Genomic DNA, 17,045 nt, shown 5'->3' with positions numbered 1-17,045 from the left:
CACCATGCTAACAGGGGCTCCTCACAGAGGTCCCATTGTGTACACGGGCCCTGTGGATCCCCCCCATACATGAAAGCAACACATGCCAGAGTTTTACTTCAGGAAAATAAATATTTTAGTCTGATTGAGACACACTCTTAGAAAAATAAAGGGTACCCTTGTAAAGAATAAAAAAAGCTGTTTTGCTATTGGGGGGCCTTTGCTCTCTTGTTCTTTGTGTCTGATCTTTTTGTGTGTGTTCTGTGTGTGTGTGTGTGTGTGTGTGTGTGTGTGTGTGTGTGTGTGTGTGTGTGTGTGTGTGTTTGAGAGGGTCGTGCATGCTGGTGTGTATGATATGGGGTGGGTGCACGCCGAGTGACCAAAAGCAACCTGCTCTGGTCCAATCAGCCTCAGTGCCTACCTTCACACATAAGCGGCAGGGCACTCAGGTCTGTCAGAGCACACAGACCTACACATACACACACCTACACACTTGTCACATTCTCACACTTAAACACATATACACACACATACGTACCCTCCCTTGTCAAGGCACCTCTGCACGACCTCTCACCATTGGCCAAGTCCCGGAGCCCTCAGCATCTCCATCACGGCTGAAGGGACCAGTCGGGAAAGCAGGAGACAGAGGTAAGTGTTCTTGGTGCTGTCCTCATGCTGGCTCCGTGTCTCTCTGGTAGAGGGGATTAGGCAGACAGGGTGGCTCAAGTAGCCCCTCCAAACACATTGCCATTCAGGGCTTGCATCTAGGCTTCTGGGCTAATTGGTCGGTGGTGCAGCAGTTGTATTTTCAATCTCAGATTTGCTTGAGAACTTTTGCAGGATGACAGGAATGTGGCTTTATGATTGGGATATGTTGGCTGAGTGTTAAGCTTTATTAGATTATAATTGCAATATCCAACAGGTGGTTTTTCAGTATTGGATGATTTTTGTTGCATTTTTGGAAGCTACATCTTCTTTCTTTCTTTTTTTTTTCTTCTGAGAAAAATTGCCTCTGTCACATTTTTGCACAAAGTATCTCTCTTATTCCCACTGAGATGTCAATATTTATTCACTGTTTAACAGATGTATGTGCATGCATTCCTTCCCTTACCTTCACTTTCTTGCCACCTGCCTAACAGATTTTTTTTTCTGTACATCCTTTTTAACAAGTTCAAATGGAAATGTACCATCTTTTCTGTAACCTGTAGCAAAGGGACGTGTGTCAAGTTTGCTTGTGGCTTTTGAGGGAGAAATGTAGAATCACTGGATATCAGGAATGTTCAATGCAGAGCCAAGCATAACACAGAGACTAAACTCATTCACACATGCACAGCGTCCACACACTGTACGCTGTGATGGCCTGTATAAAAGCACACCTCTGTCTTTGGTATAACCCTTCTTTCAGAGTAGCCATGCAGGAGTTCATAGCCACTATTTCAGCAAGAATACCTCACCTCTTTCTCCGTAGCAATCAAATGCAAACAGTTCCTATCAAGATAGTTCTAAGTGACAATGTACAGATTGATTTGCATTATTAGTCTCCCCTTTAAAAAAAAAAAAATCTGATTCATTATGTAAATACCCTAAAACATTTTTGGGGTTTTATATCTGACCAAATCCCAAATATAGCACCAGAGGTTTCTCAATCTTCTCCCTCTGAAAGATAGGTGTGTTGAGACAGTGTGCATCTGTGAGAGGACGTGTCTTTCCAAGTGTGTGTGTGTGTGTGTGTGTGTGTGTGTGTGTGTGTGTGTGTGTGTGTGTGTGAGAGTGAGTGTGTGTGTATTGGGGAAGGGGGGGGGGGGGGGGTTGAGCACCCACACCGCTGAATGAAGCTTTTCCTTGCAGTCGTAACTGACTACCATCCTGTCCACAAACCTCGGTGGAATTTGGAGTTTGAGTGCTGAGACAGTCAGTGACCAGGCCTCATAAAGGCCCTCTGTAAAGGGTGAGGGGTCGAGCTTGCCTCTCTCTCTCTCTCTCTCTCTCTCTCTGTCTCACTCTCTCACTCAATCTTTTCCTCACTCTCTCCATCTAACCCTGAGGGCCAACATCTTGTCCACATCTCCCTCTCTCTCTCTCTCTCCATCTAAGCCCTTTTTTTCTTCTCTTCTTTCCTTCCCCTCGCTCTCCACTTCTCGGCACCGACCTTGAGGACTCTCTTTAAGTCCTTCTACTGTTTCTTGGATCTGGCATGATCTCTCTCAAGCCAGCTGACATGTGGATACACCTGCCATTAGTGCAATGAATTTCCTCTCTGTCAGATAAAACCTTGGCATTCGGGATTGAGATCATAATCCATACCATCTCCCAGACCTTAATACTTACATATCTCTCTAATCTAAATAACAAGGAACCGATGCAAAAATACAGCCTTTTTTGAGATATTGATGATTATATTAAAAACAGGTCATCAACATCAGATCCCGAGCACAACCAAGTTGAAACTTTTGGACCTTTTCACGTGCATGCAATAATTTCCTCAAAATTCGTCTTTGACATCGTCCAGAAAAACACTCCAGATAGCTGTCACAGCCTGTCATTTGCCAGTCTTCAGGATCCAGCATCTACAGTTGGATCCGGACTGCCTCCATAGCAGGTTCCTTACTTGTTCCACATCATAGGACCTATCCCTCCACCAAGTTTAATCAAAATCCAGTTTCTAGTTTTTGAAATATCCCGCAAACAAACGTTGGTAATTTCATTAGCTTTTTGAAGTAATTAAGACATGCTAAACATTCTAGTACATCCTACCTGGTAGTCACCCTTGTGAACTTAATCACCCCGGATCAACTTATCAGATCTGTGTTTCTGAGGAAATGACCGAGATTATGAGCAGCAGCTCTGAGGAGTCAGGGCCGTGCAGATCAGGGAAAATCACACATGCTAATTTTAGATTCAAGTAGAAAAGGACGCTCTTGTCTGTGCCCTATTCGTTTCCATGCCAAGAATTTGGCTGTATGTTTCTGCCAAAGCCTTTTTGGAGGGAATGGGAGAAGAAGAAAAAAAAAAGTATCAAAAATACAGGGATTCAAATGCAAACATAGGAAAAGGTTAGGATAGGATTTTATAGGAAAAGCAGCAACTGAAATCACTGATTGGACTTTGAAACACCTCCAGGTTTTCAACACACTTTCCCATGGTTTCTTATCAGATTAACACTGACTTCTTACCTTTGACATGCTAAAGATGAGCACTAAGATGGCTGCTCCCTGAAACAGTGAGCCTATGGTCAAAAGGCCCCTATACTTCCGTCCCTGCAGCTGTCTGCACCTCAGTAATGAATCCAGTGACCTTAATGACACGATGCAATGTCAGGCTTTGGTCTGTTGCACAGTCGTAGTATACCATGGTGGTATGCTTTTTTTTAAGGTGATTCATGTGTAGAAGTATGACACTTTCTAACAGAAACGCTCAAGCTAGACAGTGAGTTGCGTTTTCCTGTCATGTCCTGTACTGAGTCTACAATTCTAAACGATTCAATTCAAGTTTATGGATTGACTTTGCCTTCATCTCTCTGTCTGTGTCAAGGTGAACGATGAGGATGCTCATGCAGCTCGCGTTGGGACTCTTTGTCCTGAAAGCGGTGTTGGCCGGCCCCAGATTTTCCCGACAAGTGGACTTGGACACGTATGACAGTGCAAACTACGATGTGGATCAAGACAATTTAAATTTAGAAAATCAGGATATCTATGACTATGAGGATGGGCTGACAATTGACGATCCTCAGGTAAGAAAGTGTTCCTTAAGGTTTCATAAAGGCTTTTATATCATTTTTCTTCATTAAAGACACCTGGTAGTCAGTTTTCTATACATAGGAATATGTATTATATACATAGTTTTCTATACATGGGAACGGCAATTGACAAAACAATCTCATCACAAGGCCTTGTCCACGTTTCTTACCCAATACCTTGCTGGTGTTACAAAGGAAACTCTTCGGCTTGACGAATCACTAACTACATTTCAAATTGTCATGCCCTCTCATGGATTTGCCATCAGTTTGGTCGTTGAATTGACATTGCCTGGAGAACACTTCATTTTGGTGATCTTGAAGTACTTGTTACTAGATTAATTGTGGAATCACTGTAATGTCAACCATCTGTGAGTAAGATTTATGCGAAATCTGCTCAGTTGTTTGAAATGGTTTCTGCCGTACAACAAATGCGACCCACTGGAAGGTTACGAGGCCTCCGGTGTTGCCAGCGGATATCCGGGCAAAGATTTTGTCTTCCATTTTCCAGATGTCCCATATACAGTATCTACCTATATACCTACAAGACAATAGTGGAGCTGAGAGACGACATCTCCAGTTAACACAGCGAACATATCGTTGCAGATTGACTGGAAAGCTAAATGGCATCAGATGGTAGCAGATCCGTTGTGAGGTTTCAGCTAATGTGTTCCGCCTCTTCTGTTCTCCACATGGACTGTTCCCCTCAAAGCCTGCTCCAAACTCTGATCACAAACTTAAACCAGAAGGCTCCTGATCCCAAATTCTTGATGATAGATTCACACATTCATATGCAGATGTCTGTTTTTTTTAACATGTATTACTGAAGGACCTTCTGTTTTTTTTGAACAGCTTTTACATGTGTTGGAATGTAATATTCATCCCCCAATGTGAGGGTGAGCTGAAAAAAAGACACCCCAAAATTGGAACGCCGTACCAGCATGATCACATTCAAAAGATAAGTCTTGCTACGATCTGCCAAAGTCTAGATTTTAATATGATTTTTCAATCCTAATAGAATATTGATGAAGTGGCTTTTTCTGGTCTAAGGTCATCAGGTCCATGAGACTGGCAGGCGTCATGCTAATACAAACAGGGACTGTTTGGAAAAACTGCTTTCCAGTTTTATGCGCTATTGTAGCCGAAAGATTTCCCTTCGTACTTTGGACAGCCACAATTTGTATCTACAACAGAACCCTGCACAAATCAAGGAAAGATGCATGCAGAAATGTTTCCTGCATGGCTAAATTTTGCTCTAAATGTGTGCATTTGAAAAAGGGAAATCTAAGACATCTATGCATACCCCTGCATGTTGCAGAGCATGCAGACATTCTCCTCTTAAAGCTTTGTCAGCTTGTGGCGGCCAGCAATCTCCTCAGCTGCTGATAAGTATGTTCTCCGTATCTTTAAACCCTGATGTGTTGGGCCCGGTTACAGAGCTGCTACAAGGTGAGCAAAGCCGTAGGGCTACCGTGCCTTCACCCGCTGCTCCTTCTTCTTCTCAGATTCTGCTCTGCACAGCAGCTTTTAAAAGCTGAGTAGAGAACAGGGAAAGAAGTGGCTACAAACAGGAAAAATGGTTTCCAGGGGTTGTTTAAATCAGCTCAAGTTGTCTGTGATGTGGCAAGCCTGCAAGGCTCGCTGTTGGAGGAGCTTTAGCCAAATTTCATGCTCCCATTTATCATTCTTTGTACCATGGAAATTAGGCTAAAGCAATGTCAAGATGGCACGAGGCGAAGTGCTCACATTGGATTTTCTCTGAGCCAGCTTCTTAAGTGAAACCTGATGTGGAGTGCACTCGCTGCTTTTATCTGAGACCTAGATTTGACAAGATGTAGTAGAAGTAACAGCACCAGGCCGAAACGCTGTGTTGAATTGTTTTGTCATCCGCTGTTACAAAAAAAAAAAGGTACAACCACAATAATTTGTCTGATTCGAAATGATTGAATTCCGGTGTGCAAAAGCTTTATCGAGTGTTACACATGGCAGTGCTTAGTGTGGGAAACTTGTAACGTGTTGCCGGGGAAAGGCTTTGATAACACTGTTTAACAAGTTCATGACTCAGCAGATTCCATAAGTTTCTGTGTCTGTAGAAGCAGCGAGGAGAAACGCGTTAAGAGGAGCTCAGATCCGCCTGGCGTATGCTATTGACTGCTGCACTCTGATAGAGTTTGAACGGCTAATTACAACGCTGACAAATAACATCTGTTATGTTTTAGTGATGAAACAGTGAGAGCTGAGAGAGGGCAACTCCTCAGATCGACCACTCGCTTCAGAATTGTGAAGATTAAACAGATTTTGTTCACACACACACATCAGATGTCGAGGGAGAAATGAAGCGATGATGAGCTCCATGCCTCTGGAATGCTGAGTCTTTACTTTCCACATCCAGCTTTCGCTATTTATCTTCTTTCTCCTCGGGGCTCATCTCGCTTTCTTTCTTTCTCTCTCTCTCTCTCTCTCTCTCTTCTCTGAGAGAAGTAAAGCCTCATTTGCGATGCTACCCGAGCAAATCTTCAGTCTGCTGCATTCAACTTTAGATTGATTTAGGCACCTTTCTTGTGTGACCACGACGTTCAATCTCTCTATCATCGCTTTCTTCTGAGAGCTGCAAATGTTTTTAGCTTGAAAAACGCAGGCTGGAAAACGAAGCATAAACTGCAGTTCATCCACAGCAGTTGTGCTCGTTTGGGCTCAGTGTTTCACAATAGATGTGTATTATTTTTGCTGCTGTTCTCTTGCTTTTGATTACTGGGCTGTAAGAAGTGGTTGACATCCCAGCCTTCATATTAATAGCTGGTATCAGAGATTTACGAAGTGGGAGGCAGGCTCCCCGGGGGGGGGGTGGGGGGGTCCACACAGTTCCAGTTGAGGCGCAGTGAAAGATATAGTAGTTGAGGGGAATTTGACTACTTTTAGCCTCTCTCTGGAAGTCAGAAACTAATAACGACCTTAGGACAAACCATTTTTACGTGTTTGATGTAGTTTGAAGCTGTGTAAAAAGGCGACCTTGGCTCAATTGCTGAGTGTCTCTTGGATCAGGTGACATAATTGTGATCCCCTGAGCATCAAGGATAGCAAGTTCTGTCTGAGAGGAGGCCCGCAGTCTCAGACTTATGAAAATCCCTCTGTTTTTTTTTCTTTAAAAAAGAGAAACTTCTGCTACATCTCTGGCTCTTTTTTTTTAAGGGGAAGTTTGACCACTCTTTAAAAGTAACAAAACATATCCTTCAAGTACTTGAATGTAAATTGCAGAGCAACACTAAGGGTAGGAGTAAACTCTTAATCTGGAGTCACTTGATGCTGCGTTGGGGGAATGAATCATGCCTGATGTGGGTGGATGATGACTTGTTGCTGCTTTGTGAATAGTTTTACCGATCAGTTGGTCATTTTGCTCATTACAAAGGAAGTGAAAGAGTGGGGGGGGGGGGGGGGAGATCTTATTTTAACAGTGACTTTTCTCCCCTAGCAGAGTGCACCTACTGACTGGCGCTACATAGTCGAGCAACAACATAATATTCAGCTTCAGCTTGATGCTCACATTCACCGTCTGTCACTGTGCAATCTGTATTCCCATGCTGTTTTTTCTGCAATACTGGTTGCCAGCATTTCGCCTCGTCTTTCCCCATGGGTGTACGTGTTTGCTTTGGGGAAAGGGGGGAAATGAAGGGGAGAGGTGCAGTGAGCTAACTCGGTGCAGGACTTTTCAAAGAACTGCCTTGTTGTGTCCTAAACTGTGATTCTGCCAATCTCTAAAATGTGACGGTTTTGGACATCCCTTCATTTTTGTGCATTTAATGTCCCGAATGACTTTTTTTTGTTAGGTTATATGTCTGTGAATTTATCACCTACTCAGTTTAGCTCTATTGTATTGATATACATCAATAATTAATGAGGACGAAACTCATGAGAAATAGTAAAATATGGATTCTTGCAGCTACCATGAGTGTCTTGGTTCCACAAGGACCATTCCCTTTTTGGAGCATTGAGTCCGCCTTGTTGGATGTGTGAGTGTCAGGTATTACCTGTGGCAGTGTGTGGGAGTTCATCGCCCTCGTGTGGAGAATGATGGAACTGCAGGTTTGATCAAACACCGGTAGATCAACTGCCTTAACTGAAAATGCAATCATATCACCTGAAGGAGGCAAAAGCACTGATTTATGAAGCCTTTTTTGGTTTGGTAGGGTTGTGTTTCATTTTTTTACTCAACATATCACTTTATGTTGGCATAAAAAAAAGTGCTAAATCTTCTGTTGATGTCGTAAACTTGGGAAGAGCTCAAGTTTTTAGGCGTAGAAAGTCCTAAAATGATTACACTTTGAGTGTTAAGCAACAGTACTGGAAATGTATGTGAAATTATGAAATCTTACACATACAGAAATGACTTGAAGAACCCATAAAGAAGAACCCCTAATTTTACCTGTTCATAAGTTCAATTGAGAAAGTTGTTTTTCCACGGGGTGATAATGGCGGGACATCTTCTGAGTAGATTGTTACTGGAAAAACCTTCCATCAGCACTGGTTTATCAAGTGTTTGTCACTGTGGTTGTGAGATGAATGTGTGTTTGTACACCACAGTCGTCCTCTAGAGCATTCAGTAGAACACCGATTCACCGTGTGGATGTTGTTTCCCATTATTGATCTCTTTATAGCTTAATTATATTAATGAATTAATTATGATGCTTAATGACAATATGGGGATATCGTCGCAACCTATTGATATCCACATGTGCACACTTTGCTGCCCTCTAATGGTGAAGCCTGGGCTGAGCTGGTTATCCTAACTTCAGATTATACTTTCTCGCTTTTGGCAATATTCATTGCCGTTTGATGGCATTTTAGATTTGTGTTCAATGATATCAGAGAGAGAGAGATGGGAGAAAGGACAGAGAGGGAGATGACCTTCGCTCCTTGTTCGTGTTTGTCGCAAGCGTGAAGAGCAATGAGCAGAAGGGGAACATATTTCAGGTTTTTGAGATTCTTAATGTCTGGAGCATTACATGTCTAACTCAAGACGGTCTTTACACTATGATGGCTGTACAGTTTTGTTTAACAGGGTAAGTGAAAATATCACCAGGAATGACAACTCTGAATAATTTAGCATATGCCCACTGTGTCATATCAATTTCTTTCATTCTTTGTCTGTAAGAGCATCTTTAGCATATTGTTTGGTTAAAAAAACTGTGACTAGGTTTTGCATCAGCATAAGAATAACCTTAGGTTTGTGGGTTCGATTCAACTAATGAAGGAGAGGAAGCAGAAGAATAGATACTTGCGTTGATTTCGACTACTACCTGTGAGCTAATAATGGCAATCTATTTTTCAAACCTTTTTTTTTTTAGGCATGTACACCTGGTGCAACACCTGGTTTGTTCTAATTGTAAGACCCGATACAAGCTTGTCATGTTCAGCGTTGTTTATTTTTTTCAGTTTTCACACGTATATTTTTTTGACATGTTTTGTTTTTTCTACAGAGGTTTGTGTTTTTGCACTTAATATTTCTATCTGATACAGAGGCTGAGAAAATAAAGGCTTTAGTGAGAGCTGACAATTCAAGAATTCATCAAATTTTTGGAAAACTTTGAGGCTTAAGGAACTTGTTCGCAAAAGTGTCTTAAATTTTGGATTTGGGAGTACTGAGCATGATTTCTACTTTTGGATTTTCTGGCATTTTATTTGTCACATTAACTTTTAGACCAGGAAATGAGCAGCGACCTCAAGCTTGCTCATCAGAGCAATCTTCCATGTTCACACAAAATCAAGAGATCTGGCACGGACTTTGGACCTAAGACTGGTGTACTGTAATCCAGCTTTCTGAGAATTGAAGTCATGTGCTGAGCTGATAAATGAGCAGATCGTTGAAGCAATCCAGTCTACCTGGGATCCTACAGAGTACAAGTTTATGAGGTTGTGGTTGAAGGAAGTTTTTGTGAGTGACGTTTGGCTACTGATATTGAGGTTGTAAACAAGTATACAGTAACACCCATTTGTTGAGATCAGCACTTACTGTAAGTCTTGCACCAAAACTGACAAACTTGGTTTGCCCTGGTGATTCAATTCAGCTCTAACCGTGTGGTTACAAAGCAATATATACATATCGGTGTGTCATCTGCATACCTGGGATTTAAAACTGTATATTTTATGGTAGTAACTAATGGGAGCATGTAAAGGTTCAATAACAGCGATCCAAGAATTGATCCCTGAGGTTCTCCACATTCTTTGTCGGGGCTCAGGTGAATAGTTACCAGTTTAGGCAAAATCGTCTGTGTCTTGGAGGTATGATTTGTACCAGCTCAGGGCGATGTCAGGAAGAGACCAAAACCTTTCCAGAATCCATGCTTACGTTGATGTGTTTCTTGCAGAACCTTAACAAGGCTGTCCTTTTTTCTGCACTTGGGCCAACAGTTGGATCAGAAATTGTCAAGACATTTATTTTCCGTAGGGATCAGGCTTCAGCAACTGTTTTACTCATAAATAACAGGTTTGACAAGGAATATTGGGTTAGATCCAAGGTTTTTGTGATATTTTTATCAAGTTGACCATTTTTTTTACTCACTGCTGCTGTCTTTCCCTTAGATAGAGATTGGCACATTGGCCCCACCTGACTATCAGTACCCTCTACCAGAGGCCTCATTGGAAGAACAGGAAGGGCAAGAGGAAGAAGAGGAGGAGGAGGCGGCGGAAGAGTTGCCCCTAAAACCCCAGCTCATCCCTCAGGGTTCAGGGGGTTCTGGGGTTCTCATGGGCCCAGACACACAGAAAGGTCTGAAAAAGTGTACACATTTAAGCCTGAATAAACCTATGATTGCTATATTTAAGAAAGAGGGCCTTGCTGGAGTTGTGCAAGCGGCATCACCCATAACGAATAAAATGAAACAACAATCTATCCTTCAAACTCATTGTCTGCATCTTTTAATCATCTTTTCTCTGTGCATGTATTCCATTTAACTTGATGTTAATGGTTAAATGTGTCCTGTTCAGTCATGTTTACTATTTGTCACCTGCTATTTAACCTAATCATACCATACATGATCATTTGTCTGTCTATTAATACCTAATCTTGTCTTTAACAAGAGGTGGAGCTGCGTCTGACGCCCATTGACATCCTTCATGTCTCCGGGGATATGGGGGGCTCTGTAGGAGCTTCTGGGGTTTCTGGGTCCGGAGGCTCCACAGACCCACTGGTCTCTGGAACCTCTGGGGGTTCTGGTGACATTGTCCTGATCTCTGGAGTTTCTGAGGAGATCCTCAGCCCCAAGGCATCAGGGGAGTTCTTGGTATCTGGAGATCTATTGGTATCTGGGGATCCATGGGGATCTGGGGATGTCTCTGGATCTTCAGGAGCCTCTGGAGACCTTGGCTCTGGAGGTTCTGGGATTCCTATTGAATTTCCTCTGGGTTCTGGGGACCAGTCTGGTTCTGGGTTTTCTGGAGATCTCCTGACCTCAGGGGACTCAGGAAGTGCTGGGGTTTCTGGGGAAGCAGAGATAACATTGCTACCTGGAGGTTAGTACCTTTAAGAGCAGATTCATGTTGAGGACTTCTTGATCTTTGTACAAATAACTTGTCTTACTCCATGTTATTTATGTCAAATTGTCTTAAAGTACATTCCGTTTAACTGCGTATTTTTAAATGTAGTTAAATGTGACTTTTCATCTTGTAAATTCCCTTTTTTGTGTCATTGTGTATGTGTTCCTCATAGTCATTGTTCTCCTAACCTTCTGTTTCATCTGAGATTGATTGGCTAACGGGTTGATTGATTGTCCATCCCTCCTCTCCTCCTCCTAATGTGTCTCCTAACCCCGCCCCTTGGCTTTAACAAGTGGAGGAGCTCATTCCTACAACTATCCCACACGAGGCATCTGGTGCTTCTGGGGAATTCTCAGGAGCTTCAGGAGCCTCAGGGGCCTCAGGGGATCTTGATGGTTCTGGAGACTTAGGGATCTCCGGAGCCTCTGGGGGTTCTGGTGTCTCTGGTTCTGGAGACATCGAGGTCCCTGACGTAACTCTGGTCCCTGACCCTGATAAAGGTCAGTATCTAAGCTAGACTTTAGTGACATGAGTTAAAAGTAGAAACTGAAACCCTGCTGTAGGTGTCAGTTAAGATTCTGGGACAGAAATCCCAATAATTTTAGCTAGAAGTTGTCATGGTTTGTGGGTTTATTGTCCTTTATATTAGCAAATTGCTTTAGCCACATTGGTTTGGCTTACTAGGTGAAAAACCAGAACTTTAAAGGCATCAAATAGAGGTTTTTAAAGGCTGATTTTACAGGAAATTGGAAATGACCACAACACCTTATTCCTTGGTGGTGGCAAGTATTAAAATTGCATGGTAACACTATTGAAACAATGCAAACAGAAGGACAATAAAGCTCATTTTCAGGTAACAGGTGGAACACGTATTCCCTGGTTCCACATCACATGTAGTTTCTGTTTTTAAAACAGGAGGAAGTTAACATTGATATGGTGGTTTGGTCCGACAAAAACTAGACTCTCAGTGGGAAATTGGTGTTTGAGTCCCATTTATATCATTGTGTTTCACAACTTTAAACCAAGCCACAATATTTTCCTGATTTTTAACTAATTCCTTTTTGCGTTTAGCCATATTAACTATTAAAAAATGTTATTTCCATCAGTAAGTTTCATTTCATGAAGCTATAAATGTATATATTCATATGGAATTATATGTTTGTTTGTTTTTATCACTGATTTCATTTTGTATTCTTGTTTTTACTAGTGGGTCTCTGTTTAATTTGCACCATGCAAGTGAGCATTTCAGGTTTAATGTTGTTATGGCACTGACTGTCAATTGGTGGCAGTATCACTTCAGGGAAAAGCAAGAAAGATAAAGAAGAAGACTGCAGATTATTGAATTTCTCTGTAAAAATCGCACCTGATAAAAGTAATCCAATCGTTACCTTTGCAAATATTTTTGCAAGAGGAGGGGGGGTTTCATTTCTGCTAACATACATATTGTTTGTATCCATTCATAAAGTCATTCTTAACCAAAAGGTAAGCTCATTTAACTCCCATTGGTCAGTTAAATGCCCCAAACTGCTATCATGTGTATCTTAATCCTGCGGCAAACAGATTCCTACTGATTGCCAGATTTCCCTTTTCCATGCACATCTAACCTGTTTCCTTAACACCTAATCTTCTCTCTAACAAGAGGAGGGGCTGCTTCCGACTAAAGAGACCCCTCAAGAGGGTGCTGGTGATGTAGAAGAGACAGTGGGCTCTGGTGATGAGCTTGAGGAGACTGTGGTTGACAGGTCAGGTCAGTATTGAACAACACAGGCACCGAATTGAAACAAGCAACGTTAAACTATGCGAAATCTTGATCCTGAACTCTTGGGGCTTTTGGGGATTTGAGAATAATTGTACCACTGTTCTTGGATGTATGTTCTTAGATATTTCTCATCACGGTCTTCAGGTATGCCCACTTGCTTGCTGTGCACATGCCTTGGCGGTTCAGTCTACTGTGATGACTTGAAGTTGGATAGTGTACCACCTCTACCCAAAGACACCACTCACTTCTATGCCCGCTACAACCGAATCACCAAGATCAACAAGTCCGACTTCGCCTCCATGAGTATGTTTCTGAATGAAAGCGATGTTGGGAACCAAACCCCCAACACTGTTGAGCAGCGTCTCAGTGTCTTCTCCCCTCCTTCTAGACAAGCTGAAGAGGGTGGACTTAACTGCCAACGAGATAACATCCGTTGAAGACAGAGCATTCATGGGTTTGCCCGAGCTGGAGGAGCTGGTGATTCGAGAAAATCACATCTCGCAGCTGCCTTCTCTCCCAGAGACCATGACGCTCATTGATGCCAGCCACAACAACATTGCCACCAAGGGTATCCACAAAGAGGCGTTTAAGGTGCGTATGCCAACTGTTACCCACGGTACAAAACAGTCGCCGCCCCGTAAGGGCCATGTTGTGTTTATGTTCGGGGGTTCTCTTGTGCTTGTGGTTGGTTCCTGTTTTATTTTTGAAAACCTCTTCCATTGTGTGTATCCTGCTCCCTGTTTTTGTCTTGTTTCCTGCCTTTTTTGAAAGAATCCCATGTTGTCTCGTCTGTTAGTCCTCGTCAGTCACAGTCTTGTTTTGTTTTGTTTTTTTGTCCCCACCCTCGAGTTCTCTCACCTGTTTCTCGTTGCATCATTCATAGTCTCTATTTAAGTTCAGAACTTGTGTCGGTCTTGGTCAGATTCTTGTGCCCCCTCGCCATGTTTTTTTTTCTGCTTTTTTTTTTTTTTTAATAAACCTTGTGTGGTTCCAGTTTTCAGTTAGTTTGTTTTGGTGATCATTTAAGTTTAGCTATCCTGCATCATCACCTACGTTTGGGTCCTGTGCTGCCACACAAAACATGAGACAATACTGCAAATAATATTTGATTACCCACTTGTGCTTTACCTTACATTCTGTTTCTGATACTTTCCAAACTCCTCAATTTGGGTTGTCACAAGTGCTGCTCAAAGACCCAACTCTTGAAGTAACCAAAAAGCAAACATGTTTAACTGAATGCGGATGCTGGTGTGACTCTTACTACAGTATTTGGGGGGGAAGAAAACAGGGTTTGGGCTGCACGATGGTGCAGTGTTCAGCACTGTTGCCTCACGGCAAGAAGGTTCTGGATTCGAGTCCCGGCTCGGGCACAGGATCTTTCTGTGTGGAGTTTGCATGTTCTCCCTGTGCCTGCGTGGGTTCTCTCCGGTACTCCGCCTTCTTCCCACTCTTAATACTCTTAATTAACCGTAGGTGTGAGTGTGAATGGTTGTCTGTCTATGTGTGTTGGCCCTGCGATGGACTGGCGACCCGTCCAGGGTGAACCCCACCTCTCGCCCATAGCCGCTGGAATAGGTTCCAGTCCCCCGCGACCCTTAACAGGAATAAGCAGAAGAAAATGGATGGATGGATGGAAAACAGGGTTTGAGTTGGCAAACAGAGATGTACCATTTTTGCTAGCAAGTTAGCCAACGTATCTAAGCTTGTAGACACCTGTTGCTAATATCTGGACATTGATTGACAGTGAATGTCGTAATATTGGATGAAATTGGTTGGTAAATGTTTTTGTAAGCACTCATGAGACCAAATATCTGATAATAAGCTTCATCTTTGTCTGGTTGTAATCAGGATATGACTGGCCTTCAGTACCTGTACCTAACAGACAACCACATTGACTACATCCCCATGCCGTTACCTGACAGCCTGCGATCTCTACACCTACAGGTAACTGAAATAAACATTGCAGGTTCAGTCATGAGGTTAGAAATATGAAAATGTTAAAACAAATAAATAAATAAAGTGACACATAATTACAGGCCCATGCATGGATACGTACTTTGTTTGATTAGACCTTTTGCTCGGATGGAATTTGTGTTCATACTGATGATGTCACAACTTCACAATCCCAATGATAAAGATGCAACTTCTCTAACACAAACAGGTGCATGCAACACACACTCTTCTCAGTGAGCGACTTGTGAAATCAAAGAGGAATCTATGCTCAGAAACAGTTACTCCTCCAACTTGTCAAAGCCTGAAGCCAAATGAAGCCCAGTGAAATCTGAATCCCTTTTAAATGTCTTTTTGGGATCTACTCAGGATTCTTTTTCAGCAACCATTTTGTGTTCACAAAGTTTAGAGATAGCGTGCTAATTTGACCTATTAAGCACCTGCGACTGCATGCCTAGTTTTCCAAGGGGTGGACGAAAGCTTGCTGAGCCATGCGACCACTTTAGCTACAAGAATGAAATGTAAGAGCCATTTAATTCTGAGTTGAACAAATTTGTAGAGTCACTCAAGATTGAGCTTAAGATATTTTACACTTTTGTTCACAGGTATAAACCAAACATGTCTACTGAGATGTCATAACGCCAAAAACAGAAGCGCAGAGCTAGTTGTGTCAAAGAGTCTTGCGTCCGTAGCGAAATTTGTTCATGGCATAACGTTAGCTTTGTACCTCAGACGACTGCATTTGTGCTTTGTGAAGGTTATTTTGTTTTGTAAACATTTGCTTGCCGCTGAATTTATTTTTGCCAAAAAAAATCCCACTGGCTTTTGGTCGAAGGAACTCAGGAATATGCCAGGATGGCCGACAAAAATATCCAATCTCTCTGGCTCTTTTTGGCAACAGTAGTCCCGATTTAATTTTATAATAATACCATGAGATAATCTGTGATTCTGTATCCTCCTCTCTCCCCTTCTCCAGCGTAACAATATTCAAATGATGCACGAGGACACATTCTGCAACCTCAAAGATTTCAACTACATCAGGAACGCATTGGAGGACATTCGTCTGGACGGCAATCCCATCAACCTCAGCAGGACCCCTCAGGCTTACATTTGCCTGCCCCGTATACCCATTGGGGATCTCATTTAACCACACAAACCCACAGATACATTCTTGCACACTGACTTCCATGAATACAACCACATGCATACATATTTGTACATATTTGACACACAAGATCACACAAGCAGAACCAATTTTCACACACAGTGTTTCAAACAATCCATCTGTTGCCACCGCATACTTTGAAACAACATGCTGCTCATGAATACTGCAGTTTAACGCAACTCTGTGTGGATATTTAAGTTTCATAAAAGCCCACAAACGCATACATTGTGAGTCAGATTCTGGTGATCAAGCACATATACACTGCTCTACTGCATCTTCTTCCTGTCCGGTCAGTTTATTTACCAGGTGAAACAAACATTCATCAAAATACACGTACACACACACACACACACACACACATAAAAATATACACACATACACACACTAGAACTCTCGAAAGCCACAACTTGATTAACAATAGGTAGCATTCGGAGAAATCTGTAAAATGACGAAACACTCATATGGCATGAATGTTTCTGTTTAGTGTCTGTTCAAGGCTGGCAAAAACAACCAGTAATATTGTTTAAATATGTTTGTTTTGTAAAAATAAAAAATAATATTAATATTAATGACAATTCTAACATTTTTTTTGGGAAATGTACGCTAGCATAAACTTATTGAAGCTGGAGCTTAATGAAAGGTAAATATGAGTATCTAATGCAATAAAAGACGCATTTAAACACAATCATTTGTTGTAAAGTCTGTACTGTAATATAAAATATATATTCTGAAAAAAGATTTTTTACATGAACTGCAATATTTGGTATATTACATTTCAAAAGGTGATGTGTTAACCGTGCACAATAGCTTATACCAAAGACTCTACTGTCTAGAGTCAGTCAACTAAAGACTATTGTTGGATTTGGGCGGGTGGGGGGTGTGGTCACTGTGGACGGGGTTAAGAAAAATGCTAATAGCTTGCTATTGTG

At 42.0% G+C, this 17,045-nt stretch overlaps 1 protein-coding gene across 1 annotated transcript; it reads left to right on the top strand.

Moving 5' to 3' along the window:
- The first annotated feature begins 429 nt into the window (after nucleotides 1–429).
- epyc (epiphycan) lies at nucleotides 430–16,961 on the top strand. The gene is made up of 10 exons (XM_086202455.1): nucleotides 430–627; nucleotides 3,511–3,709; nucleotides 10,289–10,475; nucleotides 10,787–11,218; nucleotides 11,536–11,742; nucleotides 12,882–12,989; nucleotides 13,146–13,304; nucleotides 13,390–13,592; nucleotides 14,850–14,945; nucleotides 15,928–16,961. Exons 2-10 carry the CDS (start codon nucleotides 3,518–3,520, stop codon nucleotides 16,096–16,098), a joined length of 1,755 nt encoding a protein of 584 aa, XP_086058581.1. The 5' UTR covers nucleotides 430–627; nucleotides 3,511–3,517; the 3' UTR covers nucleotides 16,099–16,961.
- Nucleotides 16,962–17,045: the final 84 nt, after the last annotated feature.

The sequence above is a fragment of the Aulostomus chinensis genome, chromosome 4 (genome assembly GCF_037954235.1).
Source record: "Aulostomus chinensis isolate RoL2024-O1b breed Wild chromosome 4, RoL_Achi_v1.0, whole genome shotgun sequence".
Lineage (NCBI taxonomy): Eukaryota > Metazoa > Chordata > Actinopteri > Syngnathiformes > Aulostomidae > Aulostomus > Aulostomus chinensis.
This window is presented reverse-complemented; position numbering and strand designations above follow the sequence as displayed.

Bases quoted from the DNA above. Each gene is read 5' to 3' on its own strand.
- epyc (XM_086202455.1), top strand. From the start codon at position 3,518: ATGAGGATGCTCATGCAGCTCGCGTTGGGACTCTTTGTCCTGAAAGCG. The intron at 13,305-13,389 runs GTATGTTTCTGA...CCCTCCTTCTAG, and splicing joins GTCCGACTTCGCCTCCATGA to ACAAGCTGAAGAGGGTGGAC. The intron at 13,593-14,849 runs GTGCGTATGCCA...GGTTGTAATCAG, and splicing joins TCCACAAAGAGGCGTTTAAG to GATATGACTGGCCTTCAGTA.